Source organism: Primulina tabacum, chromosome 2 (genome assembly GCF_025594145.1).
Source record: "Primulina tabacum isolate GXHZ01 chromosome 2, ASM2559414v2, whole genome shotgun sequence".
Classification (NCBI taxonomy): Eukaryota; Viridiplantae; Streptophyta; class Magnoliopsida; order Lamiales; family Gesneriaceae; genus Primulina; species Primulina tabacum.
The window spans coordinates 46,719,527-46,730,531 of NC_134551.1; the positions used below are offsets into that span (position 1 = coordinate 46,719,527).

General features: G+C 34.0%; 1 protein-coding gene across 1 annotated transcript; it reads right to left on the bottom strand.

Annotated features, from left to right (window-relative positions):
- Positions 1 to 6,615: 6,615 nt before the first annotated feature.
- Positions 6,616 to 8,449, bottom strand: LOC142532975 (cytochrome P450 77A3). Its single transcript, XM_075639548.1, has 2 exons — positions 7,228 to 8,449; positions 6,616 to 7,107 (listed from the first exon to the last, which is right to left on the bottom strand). Exons 1-2 carry the CDS (start codon positions 8,375 to 8,377, stop codon positions 6,722 to 6,724), a joined length of 1,536 nt encoding a protein of 511 aa, XP_075495663.1. The 5' UTR covers positions 8,378 to 8,449; the 3' UTR covers positions 6,616 to 6,721.
- Between the last annotated feature and the right edge of the window lie 2,556 nt (positions 8,450 to 11,005).

Genomic DNA, 11,005 nt, shown 5'->3' on the forward strand with positions numbered 1-11,005 from the left:
AAATTTTAATGGACTTTAATTAATTAACTAGTTGAATAGTCCTAATTAATCAATCAATCACATTAATATTAATTAAGGAACTTAAATCCACAATTATGGAAACTAGGTCAAGCATACACGATTAGGTGAAGGAGATGATTCACCTTGGCCTCCACTCACTCTCAATTTTCCATAATCACTCCTCACGTGCTCTTAAGATTTCAGCCATATCCCAAGAAAATAATTTTAAGGGTTTGAGTCACCTCTTGAACTTTTCATCTCCAAAGAAAAACCCTTCTAAATTTTCTAGTGCAATTTAGAAGATGAACATTCAATCCAGTCGTGGACTTGATAGGAGGACTGAAGAAATAAGATTTTGAAGAAAGTTCGTATGGAATTCAACAAGAGCTATATCCGCTAATACTGGAGTAGTTGGTGGGGCAAGTAAAATTTCACTAAAGGTAAAATTATAAACTCCTTATATATGATCCTATCATATAAGCCATAAGAGTGTCCAAAAATTTTGAATGTCAAAATAAAATTTTAAAATTTTCGCTGTGTTTTTGGAGACGAGAAAACCGATTTCCCAACAGATACAAGAATTAAGATAATATGACAATATCGTTTTCTCGCACTGTCAAAATTAAATTTTAAAACTTTCGCCGTGTTTTTGGACACGAGAAAACCGATTTCCCAACAGATACAAGAATTAAGATAATATGACAATATCGTTTTCTCGCACTCAAGACGCAGCATAAGTTCAAAAATTTTAGTTTTGACATTTAAAACGTTCTTGAGCATCGCATGATTTAAAACATTTACATGATATTTAAATTTTTTTACAATTTTTTTTTACAATTGCGATATAATGTTGAACACTAAATCAGTCCAAGATTAGCAAAGTTGGTACTTTTTATAATTTCATACAAACAAACTTTCTACTTTTTCAATCGTCTGATCAGACTCACGATAAAAAAAGTGTATTTCTCTCCTAGTTTGCAGTGAAAAGAGTCTGCCAACTGTAAATAAGTTTTCCATGCGGAAAGAGTCTGCTGGACTTGGTGAATAGCATGATAGATAGTTAATTAACAAGATAAATGAATAAATGATAGAGTAAATGCGGTAAATTAAAGTAGACAATATTCTTTCATGGAAGTTCGAAGGTAATCATTCTGTATCAACCATTCTTTTGATAGTAGGAATGTATTTTACTAGAATGATTTGATTATATAACTTTTGTACAAATCAACTTCAGCTAAGTTCAACTCTACTAAATCGAAACTCATAGCAATTAACCGACACTCTCAATTTTGTTCAAAATAGATTATGACATTTACAAATATTCGCTCTTTAATTCAATCAAAGCTCACAAGATCAGGTAAAAAAATTAAGCAGTGCTTGAAAACTTTAAATAATTGGGTTGATATTCAATGAACGTGAGAAAGCCTTAATTGCTGGATAATTATTCGAAGAATCAATTTTCTTCAATGTTCGATGATCACTTCTTCCATTCACAAAATTTTCAGCGTTAATAAATCCAAAAATAGTTCTAAATTGTACAGTCACCTGTCTCTTGTGAAGAGAAATTTGAAGGAGAGATCCGTCATGTCCTGCTCTACTTGTCTAAATCGAAACTCATACCCGTCCAGGCCCTTATCTAGATAATGTCGTGTCTCTTGTCTTCTTAAACAAAAAATAGTACGCAACAATTAATACTCGGATCTAAAATACCGAAATATTTAGATAAAACTGGTTTTCAAAAACCGGCCTCGGTGTGATAATAGTTTTGTGATGAATAATAATAAGAAAACACATGATCTTTTGTGAGACGGTCTCACGAGTCAATTTAGTGAGACATGACAAATATTCTACTTGAGTCATTCATAACCAAAAAAATCCCAAATTCAAAATATATTTGTTTGTAGATAAGATTATCAAAGTATCCCGATTCTGACGAGTCTTTTGCCAAGATCAAATCGGTCCTGATTAATTAATTCACTGACATTTGGCAAGCATGTCCAAAGATATATTCTCCATAATTTAGTGGTCACCCTCGTTCCTTTGAAGAAAATTGAAATTTCGGATAGGAAAATCAATCGTATGGAGTTCAAGTAGACGGCTCTGTGATTCTACTTGTGGGGAGATAAAAAGATATTTTTGGCATCAAATTACTAATTATACGTATTTTGTTGAGATAATTTGCATAACATTGTAAATTTATCACTACCGATAAAAAAAATTTACGCAAATCTGTTGCATAATTTGCATTATTCTTAGCTCAAAGAAAAGTCAAATGTCTGATCCAAAAATATATAATTTTAAAAAGGACAGCCCAGTTCGTACCAATTATTCATCAAATAGCTTATGATCGACCTCCACGTGGCTTCGATCTCGCATGTGAGATTTTATGTTTTTTTTAATATATATAAATATTCTAGGTAGGAGTGTTCATCGATCAGTTCGGTTCGATTTTCTATTTTTTATTTCGGTTTTTTCGATTTTACAAATATATAATCTGATATCCGAATCATTTTTCTTCAAGCTCGATTCAGTTTTCTACCGAAATAGTTCGATTATTTCGGTCAGTTATTTCGATTTTGATACAATTATTTAAATTAATAAAATAAATATATTATAAAATATAATATGTTATCTTTTTACCTGATTTCTTAGTAAAATATTTAAATATAAAATTTAGGCAAAAACTTGTGTCAGACGGTCTCGCGGGTCGTATTTGTGAGACAGATATATTATTTGGGTTATTCATGAAAAAATATTACTTTTTATGCTAAGAGTATTATTTTTTGTTGTGAATATGGGTAGGGTTGACCCGTCTCACAGATTAAGATCCATGAGACGGTCTCACATGAGACCCACTCTAAAATTTAAATGAATACATAAACAACAATCAACTAAATATTATTCAAAATAATTCATCATTCACTTATATCATTTCAAAAAATATATAATAAAAATAAAATTATTAATTTAATGAAATTAAATTTTTTTCGATCAGTTCAGTTTTGATATATATAATCTGAAACCGAACCAAATAAACTACAGTTTTAACATTTATATCCGAATTATAAAATTTAGTTTCGGTTCGATTCAGTGTGTGTTTTTTCGGTTAGGATTTTCGATTTTTTTCGGTTTTATCCGAAGTTTGAACACCCTTAATTCCAGGACGATAAATGCAGTTTATCGATTAAACTTTGCCGACACTAAATACACTATAGTAGCAAATCAATGCACATGCTATAACAAGAGTAATGATATTTTTTGATAAAATAACAAACATTCGATTCTGTAATATATAATTACAACACAATTTTTAGTAACTGATTGAAATTAATGTGTGTAATTAAAAATCTTTTTAAAATAACTGAATTTTATTATTAATCTATTTGAGAACTTATTGTGATATTAATTAATGTGGCCTAAACAAATTAATCTACAAAATAATATAATTAATAACAATTATTTAGTGAAAAATGGATTTGAGAATAATTTGTGATATAGTAATGAGTGACGAGATTATGCTGAATAAACCTTATACGACCTTAAATTAAGTCGATATGATAAATGTACATCTTATAAATTTTGATTGATATCATATTACATAAAATGAATGATTCAGATTTAAATATATTTTTCATAAAAAAAACTCATATGAGATGGTCTCACGAGTCAATTTTGTGAGATATATATTTTATTTGAGTCACAGACAAAAAACTATTAGTTTTTATGTCAAAAATATTAATTTGTATCGTAAACATGAATCTGTCTCGTACATACATATCAATCACATCATCTCGTAAAAAATCAAAATTTGATAACGTACAATATCGCATGCTCTGCTCACTCCCGACAGAAGATCCAATTCCCTATTGGACTTGGTGCGGTGGAGAAGAAAGTAAAGCTGTGTGGCAGAGGTAGGTGGGATTGCCATATACCTATTTAATGGGATGTGTTATGGCCATACGTCCACGGAATGGTCCATCGGGTCTCAGTATTCTCCATCGTTAAATATTCAGTATTTACTCAAATCTGCATCCACAGTATACCCTTTTCATTTAATATTCCCATCTTTTCAATCCAATGCTATTAAGTTTTTTTTTTTTTAAAAAAATAAAAATAAAAAATTTGTGAGATGTTCTCATGAGTTAATTTTGTGAAACAGATATCCTATTTGAGTCATTCATGAAAAAATATGACTTTTTATGCCAAAAATATTACTTATTATTGAAAATATGAACAATATTGACTCGTCTCAAAAATAAAGATACGTGAGACCATCTCATGATATATCTACCGTTAAATTTTTATATAGGCCGAATAGATTACAATTCCACGTACATTTTGGAGTTTTGTGCTGTCACCTAATCATATTTCAATATTTCGATTCATTTTCCTAAAAAGATATTGAAATTCTTGACTTAATTTTTAAAATATTTTCCTCCGCCAAAATTAAGGCTGCGTATTGATTTAAGACATCTATTTCATTTGGGAAAAATGTTTCATGTGGAGTATGTGTTAAGCTTACACCAGAGATATATAATAAATGTTGGTTGTGTTCGTTAGAAATTATTTAAATGTCGAATACTATGACTAATCCGTAATTGAATGAAATATAACGGTAGTCGGATTTGTAAAATTCATCACTAATTTCAATAACTTTCATGCTAAAATATGTATATATATATACTTAGTGACCTACTGCACACTAAGTTGAAATATTTATATAAATGTGATTATTTTTGTTCTTTACAAATTAATTATGTTTTCATATTTTTTTTATTAGGAGTGATAAACTATTTATAGATTTTAAAATATAAATAAATATAAGATTAAATTTAAAATATAGAAAAATAAGGATATAATTGTATTTTTAAATAAAGTTTTACCAAATTAATTAGTATAAGGTTTTCAAATTTAATTAAATAATAACATTAATGTATATTTGAAATGTTTCAAATCCCAACCATATTTTTTATTCATTTGTTTCATTAGCTTAGGTTTCCACATGACGTTGACTAATGTCATATGTTGGCGGGAAAAAAACATTATTATTAAAAACATTTCGACTAATAATTATAAGAGTTTTTTTGTTATTTTTTTAATCTTCTTTCTTAATACATATTTTCCATCCGTTTAATATTTCCGACATAATTATTACTTGATTCAATTTTTTCTCTCTCCAAAATACTCTCTCTCTCTCGATGTATATATTATAGCTTTAAATGCAATATTTAAGAGTTCAAAATTATTTTAAACAATGATTCATGATATTATTTTACATCTATAAATAATAATAATTATTATACTTCTCCAAAACGAAAATCAAATATTGTTTTTTTTGGAAATTCTATTCCTAATTTCCGAGAAATACCAATCAAGCTCTTATATATCTGGAATCACATCACTACCAAATAAAAGCCTGTTTGTTCATCGTATAATATAATTCTAATCTTAGCAATGAAAAGCATGGTATTACACTTTAATTTAATTTGTTCACTGAAATGGAAACAAGGGGATCGATGCACTAAGTTCTTTCATGATTTGATCAAGCAAAACAACAAGCGGAGTGCGTTAATTGCAATCAAAGATATTGTTGGCATTACGGTGACTGAACCCGGGGGGGGGGCGATAGCTAACTGTTTTGTACAATACTACAAGGACCTATTGGGTACCAAAGTTGAGACAGTGCCGAGTGATCAAGAATTGATGAGAACAGGGACTTGTGTACAGGAGAGTGAGTGGCCTGCATTGATTGGGATGGTATCAGTTGAGGAGATTGAAAGAGCACTGTATGATATAGACAATGACAAAGCACCGGGGGGTCGGATGGTTTTGGGGCACTGTTCTTTAAAAACACTTGGGGCATTATCAAAGAGGATGTTTGTGCGACGGTGGTTGAATTCTTCACGACTGGACACTTACTTAGACAGTGGAATCACTTAACATTTGCTCTAGTGCCGAAGATTGTGGCTGCCTCTTCTGTTAATGATTTCCGACCGATATCTTGTTGTACGGTGTTCTACAAGCTAATCTCCAAAATCCTTGTTAACAGATTAAGTGGGTTGATGCGAAATTTGGTCGATGGTGCTCAATCAGCTTTCATTAAAGACATTGTGGATAACATTCATTTGGCTCAAGAGTTGTTGAGGAAATACGCAAGAAAACGAGGGACACCAAGATGCATGCTGAAGGTAGACATTCGTGAAGCTTATGTCACAGTTGACTGGGACTTCCTACGAGAGATACTCTTTTCACTTAACTTTCCTAGAATTTTCGTTGAATGGATCATAGAGTGTGTGACTTCTACATCATACTCGATTGTTGTCAATGGTCAAATGCATGGTCTCTTTAATGGTAAGCGTGGGTTGAGACAGGGTGGCCCATTGTTACCGTTGTTGTTCACATTATGCCTTGAGGTACTATCTAGATCTTTGAAACGAATGTCCAGATCCCCTGTCTTCGGGTTTCACCCAAAGTGTGGTAACCTGAAGATTACCCACTTAGCTTATTCAGATGATTTAGTTAGTTATCATTTTCCATTAGTGCACACTGCAGCTGTAATATGTATGAATCATACGATATTAACAAATAAAGGCATAAAATGCATTTCATTCGATATAAAACACATAAAATCAATCGAATACAACACATTAAAACCCAACAAACCAAAACAATAACAGACCACAGACTTCATTGTTGTGGGACTATCTGCGCAATCAATAATTCAAATCTTTGCCCGTGGCAGAACAATTGCTTTGAGCGGATCCTTCATGACAACAGTAAATGCGAAGGTTTCGGTCGGGTCGGGTGGGTTTTCTGGAATGGGGATCCACTTGAACGCTTGCACCATCCTGGCCAGGAGCAAGTTCACATGCAATGTGCCCAAACTCCAGGCGGGGCAAATCCTCCGGCCAGCCCCAAATGGCAGCATCTTGACTCCCTTCATTCCAGTGATATCCACTTCCGTGCCATCGCCGATTAAGAACCTCTCTGGCTTGAATTCACTAGGGTTCTGCCACATGTCCGGATCCTCCGTCAGCCAAGCCGTGTAAAACTCCACATTTGCGTCGGCTGGAATTGTGTATCCCCCAAGCTCAATCGTTTTCGTGGCTGCATGTATTTTAAGATCATAATTGTTGTGAAACTGAAAGAAACTTGAAAAAATGTACCTTTTTCAAGGTTTTAGCATATACATATATTAAACAAAAATAAAAAAGTTTCCAAATTCACCTGCATGAGAGAGCAAAAAATGACTTGGAGGGTGTCTTCTGAAAGTCTCCTTCACTATGGCTCCAAGATATGACATTTTCTCAACCTCACTTTCAGTCAGCACTCCGTCTTTACCCACAATGTCAACTATTTCTTGATAAAGTTTTGCTTGAATTTCTTGATTCTGTACTAAATGGAGTAAAGCCCACTCCAGAGTGGTGGCACTCGTATCAGTTCCCGCGTTAATGGCTTCAGAACAAAGCGTCACCATTTCTTCTTCCCCCAACTTCCCTCTTCCCGCCGGTTCAAGCTCGAACAATGAATCAATATACGCAGCGCCGATGGGGCTCGACATTTCGGAAGTGGCGGCTGTGTGCTTTCCTCCACTCTCAACGAATGCCTTTCTGTTTTGAATCAATGGAACCAAACATTCCAGCTGTTTCCGTCTCAGTTCCTTAGCTTCCTTGACCTGCCGCCGGAAAAGAGGGGTCAACAAGGGCAAGAAATCTGGCAGCTTCGGCGTGGTCATCATCATCACATCTTTCAATATACTCTCGATTTCTTTGATTCGTTCTTCAGAAATCTTTGCCCCGAAGCACAGGCAAATAAGAATGCTGCATATGGTGAGCCTGCAATTACTCATCACCTCCACATATCCTACGCGGGCCGCTTCTTCCTGAAGCCGCCTCATGTGGTTTTCCATAGCCCACTTTCTTATCCAACTGCACTGCTTGATTCTCGCCGGATTTATAAGCTCGGTGACGAAGTTACGGCGGAGGGAACGCCACAGAGGGCCGTACTCAGCCGAGTTAATGGCGCACTTCCCGACACTGAATATGAGTCTGATAGGGGAATCGGCCGGCCGACTGGCGAAGAGCGCGCCTTTCTGAACAAGGGCTTCATGGATCAACTCCGAGCTAGTGATGATCACCAGAGTTCGTTGCCCCATCTGCATGGTGAAAATGGGACCATATTTTACACGTAAATCACGGACAACAAATATGAAAGGGCGGCGCTGGAGGATCACTTGAAACAAGTTCCCCACAAGCGGCCAACCAGGCGGACCAGGTGGTAGGTTTCTGGATTTTCCGCTGGCGGCGGACCAGTATCGCCACCATAAGCGGAGGAAAAGGGCTGTCAGAAATAGTACAACAATGTCTATAATTTCCATATATCTTTATCCTTTTGTTTACCACTATTATTTCTATCGGCAAATGGCTAGCCGGTGAGCAGATGAGTCCACAATGCTGGTTATAAAGAAGAAGACGGTGAAATTTTTTTTAAACCACCAACTGGCAGAAATAAATATTTTCAACAGAAATATTTAATAACAACGTACCAGATGTCGACGTAGTAGGGGTCACAGGTATTTTTAAATTATTTTTACAGTCTTCTTGCAGAGTTACTCGAAAGCTGCATCATGCATTAAGTCATGCATGTTCATTTGTTAAAAGAGAAGAGATCCATGCTTCAGGTTTCGGGGCCCCAATTCCATCACAATTAGCAATGAAAAACATAGAGAAAATGTACAAGATAAAAATTTTTTGTGTCGTTTTCTGTAATCCATTATAGAATTTAGTCAAATTTGACTGTATTTATTTATTCACACAGAGGTGGAGACAGCTATTAAAGACTGTGTTTTTACAAAGATGGAGAAAAATAATGGGAACCCTATTCAGCACCTTAATTTGCTAATGAACTGTTCATGCGAGATATACAGTAGTGTTAATGCCACCTACCTACTCAAAGCCGATGCACGACCCTCTCTGTGACCTAATTAGATTGGGTTTTTTTTTTCCTTTGAAATTTATTTAGAATGGTTGGTTGGTTATACGATATATTTTACATAATATTTGTTTATGATTTATTATATTTTATGCGAATGCAAAAACTTGTGCGAGACGGTCTCACGGGTCGTATTTTGTGAGACATATATCTTATTTGGTATTCCATGAAAAAATATTACTTTAATGCTAAGAGTATTACTTTTTATTGTGAATATCGATAGGATTGACCCGTCTCACAAATAAAGATTCGTGAGACCGTCTCACGAGAGACCTACTCTTATGTGAATCTTCTTAATTCACACCGATCATATGAACAGCTCAGGGTAATTATATTTTTGTTTTTTTTTTTAATTTACATTTTTTTTTTATTTTTTGGTCATGTTATTTGGTTAATTCTCAATTGGGACTATTGACATCTCATCAAACAAGTCATCAATTTTAGTAAAACATAATCATTTTCCTGCGCTATGTCAATATATGGTAAAAAAAAATACTAAAATTGAATAAATTACAAATTATTAGATTAAATTGAGAATTGACCATGAATTAAAAATGTGCAATTATATGATAAAAGATATAATTTTCAAAAACACTTATTACCTAATCAATATTGACGACACAAGAATTTATTCTACATCACACATAATGAATGTGTATGTATATTTATTAACACCATTATTGTGTTATTATGACCAATAATTCTTTGTTGGACCGTGCACGGGTTTTTTGAATTTCAAATGTTCTGTTATTTCTAAACATATAAATTTTTGGACACTGTTTACTTAAATTTAAATGATTTCGGGTATCATTTAATACTTAATAGTTTAACTTTCACAATCACTGAACTTATCTATTTTAGGGAACTTGTATATATATGCGTCTATATATCTATACTATATAATAACTAAATAAATGATGGGTAACAAATCATTTAGTTAATTATTTCAATTATGATAAAATCAAAAGTATGGGATTTATAATTAATATAGTTAGAGGAGAAAAATGCTCAAATAATGATTAAAATTTATTAAACCCAAAATTGGGCTTACAGCTTCAAAGCTAAAAAGTGGGCCCACACCTTCAAAGCCCATGATCCGTCTTTGAGAATATATAAATAAAAGAATAATTTCATTTGTCAAGATATGTTCTTATTTTCACTCTAAAATTTTATTTTTTTTTGAGTATTTTATTGAGGTGATAGTTGACTTGAATGTCATAAAATTTCTTCGAGTATCTCCCATGTCTCTAACATTGTTTGTGATAACTCCAAGTATTAGTTTGTCTGAGGACTAGAAAATCATTTTTCCACCCGGATAGTCCACCAGGATATGGCCGGGGATGGTTGTTTCTCAATTGTTTGCATTCAATGATATCATGGCAACATTCTTGGTGGCTGGTACAAAATTTCAGGACTGATCTTGGGTCCTGCGATGATTGTTGTGTTTGGGACAAAATTTTCTCCTCTTCACAAAGATGCAATGTTTGATCCATTGACACTTTGAGGGGGTATAGTGAGAAAACCGTCGTAAGGGGTTTTCCTTCTGCATTCATTCTTAAACTCTACCTGGTCTATCAACCCTTTCTTTCTTCACGGCCTCTCTTCTGCCTCTGGACTGATCTTGGGTCCTGCGATGATCGTTGGGGCTGGGACAAAATTTTCTCCTCTTCACAAAGATACATCACTTAATCTTTTGGCACTTTCATGGGGTATAGTGAGAAAACCGCCCTAAGGAGTTTCCCTTCTGCATTCGTTCTTCAACTCTACCCTGATCGAGCAATCATTTCTTTCTTCATGACCTCTCTTCTGCCTCTGGACCTCTCCCATATTGATATATTTCTCTACCCGAGATAGCAGATCTTCAAAGTTTCGTGGCAGTTTTTTCACCGAGGTCCAGAAGAAGTCCCCTTCCTGGAACCCCTGCGTGACGGCGGTAACATAAAAAGGTACTTCCAAAGACACTTTGTTGAATTTGCGGGTGTATGCACGTAATGATTCATCCTACCTTGCATTA

What these genes read in the sequence shown, in the direction of transcription:
- LOC142532975 (XM_075639548.1), bottom strand. Translation starts at nt 8,377, where the DNA reads ATGGAAATTATAGACATTGTTGTACTATTTCTGACAGCCCTTTTCCTC. An exon ending in TTTTTTGCTCTCTCATGCAG is followed by an intron (nt 7,108 to 7,227) that starts GTGAATTTGGAA and finishes AAATACATGCAG; the next exon opens with CCACGAAAACGATTGAGCTT.